The sequence below is a fragment of the Lipophrys pholis genome (genome assembly GCF_963383615.2).
Source record: "Lipophrys pholis genome assembly, chromosome: 10".
Lineage (NCBI taxonomy): Eukaryota > Metazoa > Chordata > Actinopteri > Blenniiformes > Blenniidae > Lipophrys > Lipophrys pholis.
Genome location: NC_137640.1, coordinates 15,912,728 through 15,933,279, shown reverse-complemented (window position 1 = coordinate 15,933,279; position 20,552 = coordinate 15,912,728). Strand labels below are relative to the sequence as shown.

The following is a 20,552-nucleotide window of genomic DNA, read 5'->3' as shown; positions in this document are numbered from 1 at the left end:
TTAAATTTCTGATAATAACATGGAAAATACATGATGATTCATGTGAGACAGAATAACAAACCCCTTCATTATATTGCAAAATACATCAATGTGAATCTAATGAATCTAATCGAATGTGAACCTGAACACCAGCTAGATAGAATAGCTTTGATCACAACAGGTCATTATCAAATAATTTATTTAATTACCATGTTTTATGACTGCCTTTTTTGAGTTGATTCTATATATTTAGCTGGTGACTAAGGGCTATTTTATTCAAATATACGTATCTCGGAGGTTGGACATTTATGAAAATTACTGTCATTTTGGTCAATCGCTCTTAGGTTACGTCACATAATGACTCCAAATCAGTGTAGGATCATATAGCTACTCCTCACCTCCCAGAACTCCTCCCATGCCTTCGCCCTGCACGGGGATACATTTCAAATGATGCACCACGCTGTATGGGCACAGCGCGTGAGGAAGACTGTCGCCATGGTAACGCTCTTCCGGAAACAACTTTTCAGACGGTGGTCCAGTCGACTCCCGCCTGCTGTTGGGACGTGAACGTCTGTGTCGAGTGAATTTATTTTTTTTTGGTTGTTGATTTTTTTTTTCGGGTTCAGAGGCATGTTCCGTTTTTCTTCTGCCAAGTTTCCCTCTACAAACCCCGAGCCAGACAGGCCCGTTTCATGACGAGCCTCCGCGCTGAGCTTGAGCAGCTCCTCCACAGCCGAGGCGCTCGGACCGCTCCGGGCCTTCTTAATCGATGGTTATTGACTCGGCATCGTCACCGGACACGTTCCCACCATGGTGGCCTCGGTTGAAGAGGTGTCGTCTTCACTTGTACGGGAATATCTAAGCAGAAAGGTGAGCGCGTTGACGCTGTGTGGCCAATGTTGGTGTTTACATGCGACGCGCTAAACGCTGCGAGCTAGCTAGCTGCAACCGCAGCTCATCCATGCCGAAGTTGACTTGGTGTTGCCAGGCGAGTGAGCCCAGCTGACGGTCACAGTGGTCACAGAATGTTGTTCCGTCATCCATTTGGATTGACGACATTGGCAAAAGTCGCAGCCGCCGAGAAATAACAGTGTACCTGTTGGCAGGGGCTGAAGAGGACCATGGCCTGTATGGAGGAGGAGCTCCCACGCACAGAGGCCAGCATCAACAACAGAGCTCAGCTGAGACTGATGCTCAGTATAGAGAGTCTCTACAGGAGGAATAAAGTAAGTCTCCCAGCTGCTCATTTGGGAAATAAATATGAGCAAACGTCTGTGAATGGACTCGGCTCCACTTATTTACAATCACAGTACCGTGGACTCCCGATATACATAGATTTGACAGTGGATTATAAGTATAACAGTTTTCTAGTGTTTACACAGGTAGGGAATAGGAAAAGTCATTTCCAAGGATAATACTTTGACAGACTCAGATACAGAACTGACAAGTATAAAATCACCCAGAGAGAGAAATACACATATTTTTAAACAATAAGAAGTAAAACATCCTCACAGTGTCAGATTATGTTGGTTCCCGGCAGCAAGCTGTCATCTCTGTAGTAAAATAATTGCAATAGTATCAACATAGAGAGTGAAAAGGAGCGGGAGACTTTGCACAGACAACAGGAGAAAGAAGATGCATAATGACCTGCAGTAGAGGAACATGAATCTGTGAAGAGGAAAAACAGAATAGAGTGAGTAAAGGCATTCAGCATTTGATGGTCCACCAGAATACCAGATCTGAAGCAATTTATACATGGAAGGTTTTTAATCTTTCGTTAAAATAGGTGAGAACATCTGCCTCATAGCAGAAGGCCTTAGAAACATCAGGAGGGAAAACGGCATACACTCCAGAAGACTTTGTTTTGGACAATGTGACACTTGCTCTCTTTCCCTCTTATTGCAGGTGCAGAAATCTCCTCTCAAAACGTTACTGGAGATTATTGTAAAACATCACATGGAGCAACTTAACCTTAACAACATCACCATCCATGAAAGCAATTCTCCGCAGAGTGCAACAACTGCCAGGATGATTTCTAAGACCCCTTCACAAACAGTGGTCAATGGTTCAAAAGCAGAGGAAAGTACACCAGGTTTTCGGAATGGGAAATCAGCCGAATTAAGGTATTTTGTAACCAATATTTTGAATTTTGAAAAAAAAAAAAAGTTTGTTGTTTTGAATAGTTAAAACATGTTTTGAAGTGTGGGATTCTTTCTCGTAGGTCTGATGTACAAGAAACATGCACTTCACAGTCTACCAATAAATCACCATTGCCAGAGAAATGCGGGCTGTCCAGTCACAATCAAACAAATTTCCTGACTTTTGATTTAAAAGCTCAGTCATCAGTGGCCTTCCTTCAAGACAGTGAGAGCGTCATCCAAAAAGAACCAGAGAAAAATGCTTCTGTTGTGGAGACCGTCCAAAGAAGCAGAACTAATCGCATTAGACGAGGGATGATGGCTGGACCGATACCCCAGGTAATGACCTTGTAATGCTGAGAAAGTTCATGATCCCATATTTACCGCATTCCCATCTTTTCACTGATGTATTTCCCTTTTAGGAATCAAACAGAAAAAGGCATAGTCGAAAGGCTGAAGTGTCCCAGTCGCTGCTCAGAAAAGAAGAGGAAAACAGGCCGTCTCGGGACGGACTCCTCCCGACTGGCTTACTTCAAAAAAGCTTAGAAAGCAGTCAAACTGTAATAAGCTCGCCTGACTGCGAGGGAGAGAAAGGAGAAGCGCTGGGTCGACTAATGAACGTCGACTCTGAAAACACTTCTGAAAAAGTGCAACAAAATATAGCAAAGACTAAAAAGTAAAGTATTCTAAGTTGTTACCCTAAATGTAATCCGTGGCACCTTCACGCTATCGTGCTGTTGAATCGTTGTGTCTTTCTTCTTCAGGGTAAAGCTCAAGTCAAATGTTGCTGATTTGAATCTGTCAGAGATGGTATTGGGTGAGTGTTTTATATGAGAAGCTTAATCTAATGCCCCTTGGCGACTTTTAACAATACCTTAATGTCTTTTGTTGATACGTGTTGATGCATTTCTAGATGACATTGATGAGGATGAAACTCTGAGTGAGCTCTCCAAAGGGTCTCTCCTGACAACCCCTGCAGAGCACAGCTTTGTGAGCCACCGCATGGACCAACACACAGCCACGGTGGGGGAGTCACTGCAGTAGTTCTTTCTGACCGACATGGACAGACCCTGGGTTGCCTTTAATTTTGTTTTGTTTCTTTCTGTGTTTTGTTTTTCTTCAGGAACTAAAATCAGTTCTTCTTGGTTCCAGTCTTCATTGTTTCAGTGTTGAGTGGAGGAATCAGGGCTTTACGTTCTCAGAAACGTTTGACGTCGGATATGGGATAGTACAGAAGAAGGTAATTCTAAACATGCCGTATTCCTAAAAATGTATTCATCAAGCACTGTAATGTTCATATGATTTACAGAAATGTGGCATAACTGTATCTTTGTTCTTTGTATACTTGTTTTTTTAGGGTGGCCCTTGTGGAGTCCTGGCATCCATTCAAGCGTTTGTTTTGAAGATGCTGCTCTTTGAAAACACGGAAGTCTGCAATAATCTGCTTCAGTGTGTATTTGAGCTTTCTTGAACACCCTAATGTTAAGTGTACGCCCCCTTTCACCAATCACTTGAAGGCTTACTCCTGCCATTGAGTAGTATCAACGGGTGCTCTGTAGCCACCATTGAGTATAAACCTACATTTCAGTATTGATTGAGTTACCACCCAAAGTGACCTGTTTTTTACTCAAATGCCACTTTGTTCCCAGACGGTTAAAACCTTCCAACACGACCAGAAGACGGTGTCTTGTTTTAGCCGTGGCTGAAATCCTATGGCGGGCCGGCGAAGAGAAGCAAGCCACAATCGCAATGTGAGATTGCACTCTTATCCACTTACTCATAATCCTCTGCATCCTGACTTTAACCCAGACATGGAATCCCACTCCTGGTATTTAGGTCAAATGTTTTGTTTAGATGTTGAGAGTCGATGCTGTTTATTCAATGAGTTTCGTATGAGCAGCTTCCACTGAACTGTGATCACATCATATCATGTCCATCTGCTCCAGTGGCAGTCAAAAACCTCTGTTTTACTTTGTCCTTCTCTTTGGAAACAGAAATTCAGGGAGAGCTCAGTTCGTCCCGACGAGACACTACAGATCAGAGGGGGTGCTTGAAAAGGTATGAACACGCAAATAAAGGAACAAACGTTGAAGTATAATGATGTTACAGCTCAGTTCATCTAATGAAGTTTATCTCAATGTAGCAACATGTAGACAAGAGTCTTCCTGCTTAAACTTTCTTTACATTTCTAGATGATATTCTTTTTATGGGTTGTTCCAGCCAAAGCTGGACATTTTACTTTGAGTCTTCTGCAGCTGTCAGTTTTACTCCCTAAGAGTTCTTTTGATGTCATAAGTTATAAAAATGATTTTGTTTTTTTGCTTACCTTTGTCTGAGACGTTCATGACCACCGTTTGTCCTAGATAATGTGTTTCACTGTGGATAACATCAGGGACCTCCAGATGCTTCTGGAGCAGCACATTGAGCAAGTGAGCGAATCAGTACGGGCACAGTCCGTGTCTTTTCTGTCCGTGGTGGAAAAATAGTTTCTGGATCTGATTCCCATCTATGTTCACAGTTTGAGACTGGGCTGTCGGGATGCCTTTTGCTGACCATTTCTGCTGTTCTGTCGAGATCCATCGAAAAGTTTGTGATTGATTAATTTTTTTTATTTCAATCCCTGGTGAAATCTTGCAGTATTTTATTATTTTGTGCCAGCTAATAAAAATAAACGCTCTCGCCTTTAGAGTAAGAGAAGATATGGACGTACCCACCACAACACTTATCGGGGCCCATGGCTACTGCACTCAGGTATGGATCTGGATTTTCTTTTTTGTTTGTTTCGCATTTGTTTTGTTTTTGTATCTTCGAGTTGGGACTCAGGTAACTTCATGTGCCGTTTTGAAGAGTTTCACTTTTGACTTGACTTAAGAAAATGTTTGTCACAGTAAAATTCAAACTTATTGAGTAGAATTTACTTGAAGGAGCGTGTCGTCTTGGACCCATTTTGCCATCAGAGCGGTCTTCATTCTTTGGGGCAACAAGTTGAATTGTATTAATGTTCATATCTACTGACCTGATGGCACCGTCCTGTTGATTTTCTGACGTCCGTCTCCTACCCAACAACGAGAGAACACGGAACTCATCGATGTGTTCAAGCCTGAGACAATTCTTTGCAAACCTATAAAAGAGGAAAACAAGTAATCTATTAGAAATATACCACAGCAAAAGACACAGTAAAGAAAAAAGCATTACATTACAGCCGCAATAGAATCAGTGGGAATGTCTTTTCATGAGTGAAGAGGGCCATTTAAGTGCATTACAGCTATTGACAGGTGACAGAATGGATCAATGCTTTTTTTGTTTACATTCATTTGTGACACCAACAACACTACGTCCATGCAGTCATTTTAACTTGTGAGACGAGGCGACGCTTTTCCTGCTTTCTGGCACCAATTAAAGGGACAAAAACACTTTCATGCCCAAAGCTAAGAGGCAAGACGCGAAATGTTCCTCCTTACTTACCTTGATTATAACCAGTTGTTGTTTTGAGTTGCTGTTGCCTTTCTGTCATCTTGAGGCAGTTTGGCTAATCCATTCTAACATCTGGCGCCAACAAGGCGTTTACGCCCAGAGAACTGCGCCCCGTTGCATATTTTCTGGTGTTCTGGCCATTGTCTCTTAACCCCCGGGAAGGTTTTTCCCATGAAAGTCTCAGTAGATGAGAAGTTCTCGCAAATCGCAGACCAGCCAGTTGGGCACAAACAACTCTGCTGTTCTGAAAGTTGATTTAATCTTTTCTCGTCTCCACAGTGTAACAGTTGTACCAAATATTCTGTCTTTTTAGTGATTTTCTTCTCTATGTACAAACTATATATTGAATCGTGCCATTTTGTGTGTTTCTTTTCTAGGAGCTCGTCAACCTTTTGCTGTGCGGCCGATCAGTTTCTAACGTCTTTGATAATGAGATGGACCTGGACTCAGGAAATGGCAACGTGACCCTACTTAAAGGAATCAAAAGTCAATGTGATGTCGGCTTGCTGTCCTTGTTTGAACACTATAACATCTGCAAGGTGAATGAAATTGTTGGCCAACTCTTTGTTCACCGGCGTTGATTAGATTCAAGAGCAAACACAAGGGCAAGCTCAACATGTGGACACGTCTGTGTCGCTGATAGATCGCAGCACAGTAAAGAATTTTTTTTAAAGAGTCCCACGGGAGTTTTATGGTTGTCCACAATACATGCACAGTTCGAAAATGTTCGCTCTAATGTAAATGATTTACTCAACAAAATAATGATGAAGGTTCTCGAGTTAGAGTGGCTGTAAGAGTTCCTCGAATAGTTTAAATCATGGTTTATTATAATGCTGTTAATAATTGATTTTGTTTATTCAGGATATTTAATAAAAAGTCCTATGGTTTTAAAAGAGAAAAATATATTTTATTTTGTTGAATAGATAGTCCTTTGGCAGTAGCAACAGCCTTGTAATCATTTAATGTAACAGTGGACCAACAATGATAAAATAGTCGTCAATAATGTCCCTGCCAACTGCATTTGTGTGTGTGTGTGTGTGTGTGTGTGTGTGTGTGTGTGTGTGTGTGTGTGTGTGTGTGTGTGTGTGTGTGTGTGTGTGTGTGTGTGTGTGTGTGTGTGTGTGTGTGTGTGTGTGTGTGTTTTATTTTTCCTGATCAAAGGTCGGCGCTCACCTGAAGACTCCCCGATACCCCATCTGGGTGGTGTGCAGTGAAAGTCACTTCAGTGTGCTGTTTGGCCTGCAGAGGGAGCTGTTGACCTGTGAGGACAAAGGTCTGGAGTTTGACCTCTACTATTATGATGGACTGGCCAATCAGCAAGAGGAAATTCGTCTCACTGTGTGTATGTTGCATCCGCTTGATTTGATCACCTTTATTAATTTATATATATATATATATATATATCTTCTAGTGTGGGGTATTGTTATCAAGTGTTATTGTCTTTACTTACTTACTTACTTACTTTAGTCATCTTAAATGATCTTGTCTATTTCACAAGTGATATTTATTTATATTCCGTTTAAATATGTGTGAATATAAAATACAAACTCTTTGTGTTTTGCAGCCCTTGGGAAAATGACCTGGAGCAGTCACCCTGATGACACAGATCTCATTCCTCCACTGGATCTCTGTATCAGAACAAGGTGTGTGTTGTAAAGTTGTTGTTGTTGTTATAACACCACCATGTTCACACACATGCACAGTGATGTCCACACATCATGAAAACAACCACAACATCTTTTTGAAATGTATTGCCTTGTCCGTGTACCAGAGATGTTGTATTTATGTCTAGGAGATCGTTCAGTGTTTGGGACAGTCCGTAATGCCTTTTGAACTTTTTCCTTCTCAGGTGGAGCGATGCATCAGTAAACTGGAATGACACAGAACCCATTCTCTAAGTATTCACTTGGTTAGATTCTATTTTTTCGACGGCTGAAGTCAAACACATTTTTACATCACAAGAGGAGAGAAATTAAAAAATGATCACGGCAACTCAAAATTATGTTTTTATATACTGTTGTTGAATATATCATGTTTTGTTTTTTTAAATTGAAACACATTCATTCAAATGTAATCACTGTTATGCATCTTAACGCATCTTAAACTTCGACTTAAACTCCTGCAAATAATCCTCATAGACGTTGAACGACTTTGATAACTGTTTTGTTCTTTACGTATGTAGGCATTTGGAATTATGTATGCATGCATGCATATAAATGTGCTGGAGGGATTTGAAGTTGTTTCTTGATGTATCATTCACCACTTGGGCCTTTTGCTTTCTGCTACAACTGTATTCCACAGACATTCCATTTTGTTGTCCACATTTTACATTTTCTCCAAATTTTTTGAAATGTTTGAGAAATTAAGCAAACATATTTAAATTTAAAAATCATCTTTGGTATACATATGATTAGTTGAATCACTTTGCCGTTACATGTGCTTTTATTATATGGAAAGATGTGTGGCTTTTACAGAATGTGTAACTGCTTTGATGAAATGTTACTTTTTAGTATACAAATAAAGTTGTTTTTTTCATAATACATGATTGGTCTCTGTACCACAGCTTTTTATGGACTTCTCTCACTGGTTTTATACTCATACAAAAATGAATATTTCAAAATTACAGTACATATGTTAAGTACATATTTGTTTTGGATTGTACAGAAAGATTACTAATTGCAGGACAGAAAGCTCTGCCCAGTCTTGTTCAGAAAAAACTAATATTGAGGGACAAACTGGCTCCTCGTAGAAATGAGTGTTAGATTCTCTCAGCTCACACAAACATGTCTATGAAAGACTTAATGCACAAATCTGCAGGTCTGTTACTCCAAAGATTAAGAATAAATGTTTCAACCAATATTCTAATCAACAGAGACTCTTAACACAAACACTTTGAATACTTTGTTCTTTGCATTTGTGCAAGGTTCTTATTTTTAACTCACTTCAGAAAGGAACATTTACGTAATCCATACGCAGCTCTACACATAAAGAGAGCCAACTCGAAGCCAATTGTGCATTAACGCTGAACTATGGCACATGTCAGGGCGCAAAAAGCAGATCGTGCTGAAGGATGCCCTGCAGTTAATCTGTGTGTTCAGTCTCAGCCATTGCAGGCGTCACAGCGCATGCAGAGGGGGTGGCAGGGACTCAGTGCCAACACCTCCAGCACACGGGATCAAAAGACTCTGCAGCTGGCAGAGAGAGAGAGAGAGAGAGAGAGAGAGAGAGAGAGAGAGAGAGAGAGAGAGAGAGAGAGAGAGAGAGAGAGAGAGAGAGAGAGAGAGAGAGAGAGAGAGAGAGAGAGAGAGAGAGAGAGAGAGAGAGAGAGAGAGAGAGAGAGAGAGAGAGATCAAACTCTACTATGTAATGTCCAGGTTTCATCTAAAAGTGCAATTTATGGGTCAATCCAACAATCTGCATCGGAACACACAATGAAAAGGAAGGATGCTTTTTAGGTTTATATTTTCAAACTCACTCATCTTCCCTTTTTTGGCATGGTGTGAACTCTAGTGACACGCTCACTTCATTCATATTTCATCTGACAACTTCTTCATGGAAGTGGTGTTTTCTCAACGTATATTATTGATGAGTCATGTTGGTTTTGTGCGTCCTACAAAAGGCAGGAAGAAGGATGAATTAATCATGAGACATGGAGTGAATCAATGAGCCCTCAACAACAATTTTACAGCCACCACGGCTACCGTGATCACTATAAATAAGATGGTTTGCTTGAATGAAGCCTTGGGGTCTAAAGGAATTGGATTAAAGTGTTTACTTTTGTCACACAATTCCTCCGTGAATCGGGGGAGTGGGATTTATATACGTCATAAGGAACCAAGTTTAGGGTTTTAGCCTGAAATACGTCAGCGAATGCAAAAGGGCAAACCGAAACACAATTGCGTGTATAATTTTGACAGTCTCAGTTAATTAGAAAATGAGTTCCGTGAGGGTTTGTGTGAAAGCCCCATGGTCGACCCGCTGCAGCCGCTTCGATTCACATCCTCCACACGCAAAGTGAAGTATGACAAAACACAAAAGTGCAACTAAATTTCTTCTTCTTATCTTTGGTGGAGCAGGGCGCAGCCTGACAGGAAGGGAAATACCATGGCTTTGGTCTCTCTTTACTATTTATTACACCAGAATTTCTCAAAGGTACCAGAGGAGGGATTTGGTGCTTGTGTGTAATTGTGTTAGAGCCCTCCCACATGCAGTCCCCAGTGCATCTTCTGTCTCATCTCCTAATCTGTGCTGTTTGTCTTCAGATAAGTGATATCCTCCTCAGATTAGGATCCGATGTCCCCGCTCTGGCCATCCGGAGGGAAAGGGATCCCCAGCACATCCCCATGAGGCGCAAGCAGTATTTTTAGCTGGTCTAATCCTTTTATAGCTTAAGCAGAAAACATCGCTCTTTTCCTTAATTGGGGCCGGTAATTATTACACGCTGTGCGTCAGAGAAGTTTGAGACTCTCACGGTAGTGAACATTTAGATTATTCGGTCTTTGCAGACTCCACAACATAAAGGAATTTGGTGAATCATAAATTTCCAAGCAGAGTCCTGTGCCAGTGGAAGTTTGTGATTTGTGGAGCGGAGGCTGTCAGCCATTTTATAATCCTGCAATACAGGGCCTCCTCGCATGAAGGTGGAAACACTACATTGATCAAGATCATAATAACACTGATAGGATCTGCGCCTCATCAACCGACGGAAACATATTTCTAAAGTGCAATTTCAGTTCACAACCCTTTTGAACTTCTTTTTGAAACAATCTCACAACAGGCCGGACATTGTTGAATAATGCTCAATCCCCACGTAACAAACCGTTTCTGCTAAGTCTGTAGAGACATTGTGCCGTGAGAAAAAAAGCTGTTGTAATCTTTGGCTCTGCTGCGTTTTCTTCTAATCGAGCACCATCCCTTTGGCCATACTCCCATTAATGTTGTACTGCTCGAATAGAGGCGGGAGATGAACACTGTCACGATTCCCCAGGTCTTCAACTCGACACAAAATAACAAAGCAGGACAAATGCAAAGAAAACATTTTGTTTTATCGGGAACTCATAGCAAACCTGTTGTGTGTTTAAACAGTAAAGCTTTAATTGCCTAAGTGAGTTATATATCTGGATTATATTTAACTCTCTCGAAAATTATGCACAGCTCTTTGTTAAACAGGTTCTGATACGTCCATTTCTCATTAAAGAGTTAAAGTGAGGATTTCAGTTCAGCTTCTCATACGTGGTCGTTTCCACTAACTAATAACTGAAAAGGAAATAAACAGGGGTTTTTTTTCTCTCTCTCTCTGGTTCACGCACAAGTTTGTATCTGAGTTTGGTGAGTGGCGACCTTAAGTGAATGTTGTTTTGGGGGGGATGTAACATCAGACACACTTTATTCATTAGATTTTCATTATCATAAACAAATGTGCTTGAAATGTTTTGCTCCCATGACTGCATAGAAAAGCCACAACAAGCTTGCTCTTGCCAAAGTCATTTTCTAAACTTTCAATTCTAAGCATGGGCAATTAAAAATAAAAAAAAATTATATCACGTAGAAATTGAATTGCACCTGTGATTAATTCAAGCGTTTTGCCGTGGCTTCTTATCCAAGAAGTATTTGATTATGTTGAGCTTGTGTTGCTCAACAACTTGTTGAGTCCAAGTTATGTTTTTTGACAACTATGATTGAATGTGGGGCTGACGAAGAGAAACACAACGTTTTGCCAGGATTTCTTTTTTTGGAATGAACTCCAGAAGGAGGAGAGAATTCAGTATTGGGTTGCACCTGAGGAGCAGGGACAGGACACAGTGTCTAAAACGTGCTGAAAACTGCAATAAGAAAAAAACAAAAAAACAAAACAAATGCTTGAGCCAGAAAGAAAAGAAAAATGGATTTCCATTGCCATCTCTAATGAAATCCAGTCTTGCTCATGTTTGTTTTGTATGAATCGTGATGACACTGAATAGAAGACTCCACCAGTTGTCTTCAAAATAAGAAAATTGGGTATCGATGTTGCTCTGTCAAACGCAGACCACGGTGTCATGAGCGGCCTATTCCCAAGAGCTCCATGTACAATCTCACCCGCCCCACCACACCTGCTTCATTCCCCTCATCATCAATAATGGCAAAATATGCTGTGCTTCAACATTTTTTTATTGTTCAATACCGCAGTGTATTATCACCACTGTTATTATTCCATATGTTCGCGTTGTCAGCAATCACTCAAGTGCCAAATAAAATGTAATGAGCACAATGGCGGAGCATATCGACAGTGTAATGGTGAAAGTAAAATCCAAACACAACCAAACGAAAGAGCTTACTCTCCATCACGTGTGACATTCATAACCAAAAGGTAATCTGATTTGGAATGACTGTGAAATTAGTAGGTGAATAGCCTTTTAATAAATAGGTACATTTGATATTAAATTATAATTTCCTTACAAATATGTGATACATACAGTTACACTTAAAAAAAAAAAAAAAAAAAAAAAAAAAGCAAATTCAGTCAAAAAGAAACTAACAGGAATGTCCATCGGCAAACAGCAACAAAAGAAACAAAAATAGAAATACTATAAAACACAACAATGTTATTATGACTGCTGTAGATTTGAAGGCACTTCCTTGGCAACACATTGATCCCCCTTCCTTTATAATGGGACCTGAAATAAATTAGCACAACATAAAGACTTTATAAGAGGAGTCAGAGTGTATTTAGTTTCTGGACACATTACAGCTTTTGTTTGTTGAGGGGGAAAAAAGAAGGAAAAAAAAAGAAAAAATACCAAGTACTTCTCCTTGTCCACCTTTCTAAGTAATGATGTCGATTTCTAAAACGAGTCATTACTGGTCTACTTCTCTTCAATGTTATGTCTGAGCTCCTTCACAGAAATGAAGTGAATCACTTAATATGCCTTCTAAAGCCTGCCATTTGTGATATACATTCGTCACATTTCTGAGAACAAGAGCTCATTATCTGATTCACCTTACGAACCGAATGCCTGGAAATGTGTCAGCCTGTGCAGTTTTATTCACCACTATACCCCGAAAAGAGTCTATGAACTGAAATGATTACTTGAGCAGTTGAACCGCAACAATGACTTACCAGCTACACAGAATCTGAGCCTGCCAGGTTTGAAACCGGATGACAGGGAACATTTTGGGACTAAGAGTCGTCATCAAAGACGACGTGAACAGAGAAACGACTACCAGCACATCCAGAAGATTCCACTGACAATAGTCTGAGTCTCTCCATCGTCTGCTGGCTCGTGTCTGAAGGGTGAGCCTAAGAAGTTTTATGAAGTGAAAGTCTTTCTAAAAACATTGAATGACAAGGAAAAAAGTAAATCTCTCTTCAATGTAGTCGATCCCGAGGGGATTCACAAGTACCTGCAGGGAGAAGACCTTCCTATATTACTTCAACCTGGCTGTTGAACCTGGCTGTCACTTCAGCCAGCATAAAAAAACCTTGTGTCAAGACAACAATGGAGGACAGTGTTACACATTGACATTGTTACGCCTCCCTGATTTTCCTGCGGCTGGGGACACAAGGTCATAAATCAGAATCCCACTGCAGGGTAATTTCATACGTGAGCTTGGCAGGATGATATACATGTTGCTATTTTATTTCAATTTTGAATTTATTTATCATATGAGAATATACGCAATTTGGTTCTTTGTCTTCTTTTTTTTTGTCTCCTACTCCACTATTGTCATGATGTTGATTTGTGTGCAGCCTCAGTCAACCATAGCCAACTATAAATGAAGTAGGAATTAGTATTTAATGTGTGAGAGCTTCATTCTGACAGGGAAACGTTTCCAGAGCCAAGAAACACAAAAAAATTTGCAGCTCAAAAAGAAATGGACAGACGTACAAGAGATACATTTCTGATTATTCTGTGGGAGAATTGCTTTTCTTTACATACACACCAGATACACAATAGACTCGATCTGACCAAGAGCAACAAAGAACATCACCCTTGCGAAGCAGAGGCACAATGTGAAATGTCCATCTTAATCAAACAGATGTTTTGGCACATTAGAGGCTGCAAACAAAGCAAATGATTTGGACGGCAGAGGAAACCTCACCCAAGAAGAGAAATACAATGTTACTCACACGCAATGTCTATGATTGCATGCAGAGTGGACTCATCGCCAATCGCGTTAGCAATCTTGCACATCTTTTGTAGTCTGAAACAAACAAACAAACAAACAAGCAATAATTTGTGATCATGTCAACATTATAAAATTCTCATACTAATGCTTTTTTTTTTTTTTTTCTCTCTTGGTTTTGCTTTTGCCTTAAAACAGCTTCAAGTTTAAAGTATACACAAGCATAACCACCTTAGAGGTTTCTAATTATATTGTAAAAGTGTAATTGGGAATCTTCCAAGGTTCAAAACTCTTACAAGGTTTCAAATCAAAATCAAAACCACTATACATGCTTCATATACTATATATCTGATAAGATGTGAATAGGAAAAAAGTACTTAAGCATCTGCACTGACGTCATAGGTGTCATAACACGCTCATTCCTGATGGAGGGTTTAAAGTTACGATGTTCCTTTGACGCGAGGCTACGCATGTAGAGTACAAACTCGATCATGCTTTCTTATATCGCCATCAGTAAAAATTTGCATGAGAAATGAACCATAACTACATTCTCTGCGTCATCCCAATCCGACAGATAAATGTACCCCGTATGTCTCCATTTGCCCACTGAGTCTTCATGTCTGCTTCCAGCTGGTTGACCTCCTCTGAATCACCACAGGACATTCATGTTGCTTTATACAAACTTGATATCGGCGCATGCAATAAATGCTTTTTAAAAGATGGACCGTTTTCTCTAATCTATTTCTATCTGAACACTGAAGGGTGCTGTCTTCAAATATTTGATAATCTTTCGTGTCATTATCATAATTTTGTGATCTGCTCAATTTTCAAGACCACTAGAAACATAACTCTATGTGTGTGTGTGTGTGTGTGTGTGTGCATGTGTTATAATGTTATACAACTATAACGATACAGCAACTTTTAGGAGCAACATGGCAAACCACAACTTTATGCCACACCCTTCAGATCCACTAGAGGGAGGGTGTTTTAATTCTGAAATTTTGTTTTCTGTCTTCCCTTCGTTCTGTCCTAAATGTCTGTCATACATCATGTAATTACAAGACAATCCAGGAATGTCAATTCATCACATAGACCGAGGAGTCAAAACACTACTTCATGATTAATGGAAACCTTGTTTTCAAACATGACCAAACATACACAGTCAGAGTTACTCTGGTTCATACTCGTAGGCTGAAAACGATGTGACAGGTTGAACAAACCACCTGTCTTCAGAAGTTTAACAACTTTACATTTCTTTAAGTTTCATTATCGCTTGAACCACCAATTTAACACTTGAGTATAAGTTTTGCTCCTGTTAGGCCAGACAAAAGAACACTCTAGAGAAATACTTATTTTCGATTCTCTTGAAAAATAACAACAATAGTAATAGTCTTAAAAGTTAGTACATCAGACATTGACCAGATTTCAAACAGTTTTAGAAACAGGATTAGAAACACCTTACGTACATGCTGGTCTTGAACAGTCCCTTGTGTTGTGGTAAAGTCTATGAAAGTGTGTTTTGCACTCCGATGAGAACTTGACTTGTCCTGCTTAAAAGAAAATATCTCATCAGGCAACAGGAAATGAACTTAAAATATTATTTACATCTTTGTTTCAAAATGTTCCAGCGTATAAACAGGGGAGCCTTTTCCTCGTAACCGCCACAGAAAATCGAGCTGACCACAAAGCGAAAGTGAGCAGTGCAGCCTCATAAACCTGGCAACGCAGTCAGAGTTCAACTGGCATTAGTGTGGTGAGGAATTGAGTCTTCATTCATAATCACCTTAAAGCATTTCTGCACTGACATTTAAGTTTGCAGATTTTCACACCAATAATGAAGTCTACTCAGGTCCTGACAAATAATCAGCTTAACCTTGCACTGCCTTCAACTTAATACTGTCGGCCCCCAGACCATGTGCTGTTTCTCAGCACCACCGCCCCACAGCTAAGCCAGACAACCCTCTGCTGACCCACGGCAGTGCCAGTGTTCACAAAGACAAAGTCGTACTGTACGCTGATTCACAGGAATGAATATCATTCCCTCTGTGACAGAAGCTAAGAACTCTCAGCCCAAGTACTGCATAAGAAAAAGGGAAAACTATGCCAGATAAAACAATTAGGCATTGTCGCATTGATGATTACATCTGTAGTGGCAATTTTCTTACCTCCGAAATGCTGAATGAATTTGCCTTTCATGATGGCATCTCGAGGAACAATTTCTGAAAAAAAAAAAAAAAGAATGTTATTGTTAGCTAATACCTGAGCAAAGGTGTACAGCAAGCCAGATGACAATAGACAATGGAAATACAGCCGGTATCACTTCAACAATGAGGCTAAACAGTCATTTGGGCATCTAGTGTTTTTACATAATTTATCAAATATCGTGCCTACACAATGCCAGACTACAGCCTTCTACACCAACTCCATTCACCGTGTATTTGGTTCAGCTGTGCTGCAGCAGACATAATTTTTCTGTCATTAATCCACACATTTATGCATTTTTTGTGTACATTTAGCCGTTAGTGCATCAAGCACCCCCCACCCTCCCCGCCCCCCTGCCCCGCTCTCCTCTCTGTCCACATTGATATGAAGCATGAAGCAATCTGCTAACATACTGGCCATGCTCACAGGCTAAAGAGATTATTGTATGGTGAGCATAATGCTCATCAGAGTAAGTCCATGTAAGTCATTACTGGGCTAACAGAACATTAGCTCCCAAACTGCAGAACACATATTGCTGTGACAGCACAACGTGAATGAATGAGAAATACTCCGACAGTTTGTAAATCGACGTAAGAAGCCTTAAAACAACTCTCTCTATTATAGCTATTTGGAACTCACACAAAACAGTTTTAGGATGTCAACACGATGAATAACTTTATGTAACTTCTAAAATTAAATGAGCATATTAGGCGACGTCGAACAGACCGCCACGCCACAAAGCCAGACTCTGAAAATGGCAGCCTGGGTTACACTAAAGTCAGCCACTGTGGTTTCACTATATATATTGCATGTCAACACTAATTAAAAGACATACGTCTTCAACTCATGGTTGAGAATTAATTGGTTGTGCCTCACATGTGAATGGAATAACTGCATCGGGAAAAAAACAAATAAAAGAAGATGTTCCCGTGTATTTCATATTTTCACTAGCTGTCATTGTGATGACACGGCCATGGCTTCTGTGGAAGACACTGGGACAACTGTGACGTGAGCAGATCACCGAGTTTACAGATGTTTCTCCTTCCCTCTTTATTGTGTCCATCCTTGCATGTCCATGGATGTTTGGCAATGTCACGCGCACCATATTCTAATATGCAGCTTTTAATATCCTCAAAAGATAAATTCCATCTATTCAGTGGTCTGAGAAAGGTTCTTTTCCAATTGCATAAGCGGGGGCCGAGAGTTTGAGCAGGATGATGCCTGTGCTCTACCTCTACTCTATAATCTAATGGATTGTGATGGGAGTGAGGATCTGAAATTGCAGATAAATAACACATTTTGTTTACTCTGCTTTTAATGAAAATGAAAAGAAAAGTAAAGTTTTTCCAACCTACTCCTTGCCGGACATGTTGAGTGTCAGATTTCATAGACTGTCACTAAAATAGGTTCAAACCATTCTGCATACAATACTCCATTGAAGCCAATAAAATCAGAGCTCCTCCATAAATGTTTCCCTTTTGGAGAAACTTCACTAAATCTCAAGTTCAATTTCTTTCTGGAGGAAAAATGTTTTTGTAAGTTAAGCAATAAATTATTGTTTTATCTAAATAAGAGTGAAGCACAAAAATCACAGAGAAGCAAACCCTTGTGCCTATAGTCTTCTCTTGTCAACTTTTCATTCAATAAAAAGCTCTAAAATAAATGCTTGAGGGACCGTAACAGAGACAGGGCTCGGTGTGACTGCAGGGACGTTACAGGGTTTACCTGCATCATTCATGTTAAAGATTCACCCATGAATTATTCTGAATGAGTCATTCATAAGTTTATCTTGACAATGCTCCTCCTACATGAATTAGTGGTGCCAGCCCAGCTCTGTAATGTCAGTCAGCTTGAAGGAGGCTGTTCGGCTCAAATCTTCGATGGAAGGATGTCAAGTTCAGTCATTATTCTGCTGGCATGATGCATATTTTCATTGCATTCATTGTATAAATTCTTTCACATAAGTTGGATATTTGAGAATTTTTGTGAGATGATATTTAAGAATGGGTAAACATTATATTATGTATTTTCTGTATGAACTTGATGAATAGACAAACTTCCATTCAGACAAGCTAAATAAAAGTCCTAAATAAGATGCACAGCACTGACCAAACCAATGACAGCTGTCTCCAACAGTAAAATGGGGATTATGCTTTCATCATCAGGACCTAAAAATAAATCTTATCAGCTTACCTATGAGTCTTCTGTTATCCAGCCTAGGGACATAGAAAGGCTTTTCATGAGAGGAGAACTTCATGTCTTGAGCTGAGGTGTAGAGTCCACTGCTACAACGCCGAGAGACGGGTTTGTCCCCGTGCTGGCTATCTCTGATAACCTGTAAGATTAGATCCAACAGGGTCCTCCGTTCTTTCTGCCTGACCTCCTTGCTGTCCAGACACTGACCCGAGGTGATGAGCAGAAAAAAGATAGTCAACAGTATGTGCCATTTCCTCTCCACCTGCATGACTTCACCTGTCTGAAAACAAAAGGGAATACGTTTTTTTTAGGGTTGCACGGTGTCTATTAACGCACACAATCATTTTCTGTTTAATTGTGAGAATCAAAAACTTGAACATTTTCCATCATGTTTTATCACAAATAGATATATCAGCAGCAGTGTCATTATTCACATTTCACTAACTAATGAAAAAAAAACACCACCGAAGAATAATGTCCAAAACCTGTAAAACTGAAATGAATCACCAAAGCCCAGTTTACAAAGCTCCTGCGTTGCTAGGTTTCTTTATTTTGCGCAAAGGAAAAATAAATGCAGTCGATCTAACTTCATACTTACTGGTTTAGGAGTTAAAGATGCGTTTCCCCTGCAGTCCGGACAGAGTTATTCTTCAGCAAATTCTTCCAGTCGTTGTCTGTGGTCTCGATTAAAAAAAAAGAGAGAACAGCTGGCTGTGCTCACCACCGTCTTTCTTGAAATAATGCCTTCCTATTTATACGAAGAGCCACCTTCTTGAAGGTAATACAATCGATTTTGAGTGGGTGGCAAAGCAATGTTGACATCTTCGGTGTAATTTCTTCCACTGACACTCGCTCACTTTGGCATGCTCCACTCCTTTACGCACCAAACCATCACTAGTTGTAGTTCTAAAGAACCATTCACTTCCAAATAAAAACCGACTGCCTTGCAAACAGAGAATGGAAAAAAAGAAGAAGCTGTAGTTAAAAAAAATTGAAAATAAATAAAAATATCCACTGAAACAAGAGACCGGAGAGCAGGTCGAGCCAGACCGTGGCGCAGTTGCGCGCAAGGCAGGAGTTTTCCTGAAGGAGCAACTTGTTGGTCGTTGGATGCAGACTGAAGTCTGTGGGCCTATAAGCTTCTAGCTGACCTGTCAGCGTGCCGATGTTTTTGCTCACCGATGACCAGGTCTTGTGACCGCCTAAGCACAGCAAAGAATTCACTTCCAGGAGCAGCCATCCGATTGTCTCACCCCCATACCAGAAATGTATGTGTGGTGCGGCTCTTAAAAGCCTTTTCAATTCAACAGTAGTTGCAGGCAAAGAAGTGAATAAGTGAGTGAAATAATCATTTTACACAAATATATTATTATCGCGATAGAAATGTATAATAATAATAATAATAATAATAATAATCACCATGTACATGTATATGGTGAAGAGAAACAGGGTATGAGTGATCCCTCGTGGGGCCCCCAGTGTTGCTAAATACAACTGCCTTGGAATAGCGCAGAGGATGCCAATCTTTTCAGCCCCAAATAAGTACCCCAAAAAGTATACTTTCCATTTATGTACAATTTGGAAACATATCATTTTAAACTCACCATCAATCCTCGTTTGTTTTATACATATTAAAGCCATACGTGGCTGAAATAAAATGTTCTATTTTGATAATGAAATGAACATTGGTCAATGGGGGTGCGGAAGAAGTGACTTTATTCATAAATCTGTTATTCCCCTTTTACTGGAGCCCATTGACACAGGCGCTTTCGCAAAACATAATGGCACCAAAGAATGAACGAGATAAAAGAAGGAGAAGACATGGAGATCCCACTGATTTATTGATTTTTTTATCAATGCAAGAATTGAGATATAAAAATGGCTTTGACGCTGGTATTATGCACTGCACACACTACTGCAACACAGAAGCAATTCTTAATGGACATGCCACTTTATTTCTTCGGTCAAAGTACAGAAACGAATGAACAAACTCATCATCATGTTTATCAACCAAGAGGAGGATAAATTAAGGAGACATCCTATGAAGATGAATTGGAAAGCTGAGGGGAGAGTAGGGACTCATTGCTACACTGAAACACTGGACATGATGGAGATAAAGATGGAAGATGTACACAAGAGACCAGGTAGAAAGGAAAGAAAGTCAAGGAACATCGTGTTAACAAATTGTCCCACATCGAAACAGAAACAAAGACAAATGTGACATGATGGTTTGACATCAAGCTGTGAAATGCAGAAGAAGTGCCCCGATTTCAGGAAGAGAAACAAATGTTTCAGGAAGGTGGACTGTACCTTACGTAGGTGAAGTAAACTGAGAGAGATCATATCATTTTGATGATGACAATGCAACATCAGATGGTAGTTTGTAGGATGACTTCGTAGTTCATGAACACAAAGAAAACATAAACACAGCCAAGAATTAATGATGTGGGAAAATGTTAG

At 40.0% G+C, this 20,552-nt stretch overlaps 2 protein-coding genes across 3 annotated transcripts; one reads left to right on the top strand and one right to left on the bottom strand.

Annotated features, from left to right (window-relative positions):
• Window positions 1-438: 438 nt before the first annotated feature.
• Window positions 439-8,131, top strand: mindy4 (MINDY lysine 48 deubiquitinase 4). 2 transcript variants are annotated; one of them, XM_080472636.1, is made up of 18 exons: window positions 439-849; window positions 1,086-1,205; window positions 1,885-2,102; window positions 2,201-2,456; window positions 2,540-2,793; window positions 2,882-2,934; window positions 3,031-3,140; window positions 3,241-3,357; window positions 3,475-3,566; window positions 3,767-3,868; window positions 4,112-4,175; window positions 4,481-4,546; window positions 4,636-4,703; window positions 4,805-4,868; window positions 5,969-6,130; window positions 6,753-6,933; window positions 7,156-7,234; window positions 7,441-8,131. In XM_080472636.1, the coding sequence occupies exons 1-18, from the start codon at window positions 790-792 to the stop codon at window positions 7,487-7,489; spliced, it is 2,115 nt and encodes a 704-aa protein (XP_080328762.1). In that variant the 5' UTR covers window positions 439-789; the 3' UTR covers window positions 7,490-8,131. The 2 variants fall into 2 exon arrangements, with proteins under 2 accessions (XP_080328762.1, XP_080328763.1); XM_080472637.1 differs by having other exon boundaries at window positions 450-849; window positions 1,095-1,205.
• A 3,590-nt stretch (window positions 8,132-11,721) lies between these two features.
• Window positions 11,722-19,220, bottom strand: alkal1 (ALK and LTK ligand 1). The gene is made up of 6 exons (XM_080473264.1): window positions 18,691-19,220; window positions 18,090-18,372; window positions 15,860-15,913; window positions 15,161-15,241; window positions 13,699-13,772; window positions 11,722-12,244 (listed from the first exon to the last, which is right to left on the bottom strand). The coding sequence occupies exons 2-5, from the start codon at window positions 18,358-18,360 to the stop codon at window positions 13,708-13,710; spliced, it is 471 nt and encodes a 156-aa protein (XP_080329390.1). The 5' UTR covers window positions 18,361-18,372; window positions 18,691-19,220; the 3' UTR covers window positions 11,722-12,244; window positions 13,699-13,707.
• Between the last annotated feature and the right edge of the window lie 1,332 nt (window positions 19,221-20,552).

What these genes read in the sequence shown, in the direction of transcription:
- alkal1 (XM_080473264.1), bottom strand. Translation starts at nt 18,360, where the DNA reads ATGCAGGTGGAGAGGAAATGGCACATACTGTTGACTATCTTTTTTCTG. An exon ending in ATTCATTCAGCATTTCGGAG is followed by an intron (nt 15,242 to 15,859) that starts GTAAGAAAATTG and finishes TCTTTTAAGCAG; the next exon opens with GACAAGTCAAGTTCTCATCG. An exon ending in GGACTGTTCAAGACCAGCAT is followed by an intron (nt 13,773 to 15,160) that starts GTACGTAAGGTG and finishes TGTTTGTTTCAG; the next exon opens with ACTACAAAAGATGTGCAAGA.
- mindy4 (XM_080472636.1), top strand. Translation starts at nt 790, where the DNA reads ATGGTGGCCTCGGTTGAAGAGGTGTCGTCTTCACTTGTACGGGAATAT. An exon ending in TGGCTGGACCGATACCCCAG is followed by an intron (nt 2,457 to 2,539) that starts GTAATGACCTTG and finishes TTTCCCTTTTAG; the next exon opens with GAATCAAACAGAAAAAGGCA. An exon ending in CAGAGGGGGTGCTTGAAAAG is followed by an intron (nt 4,176 to 4,480) that starts GTATGAACACGC and finishes CGTTTGTCCTAG; the next exon opens with ATAATGTGTTTCACTGTGGA.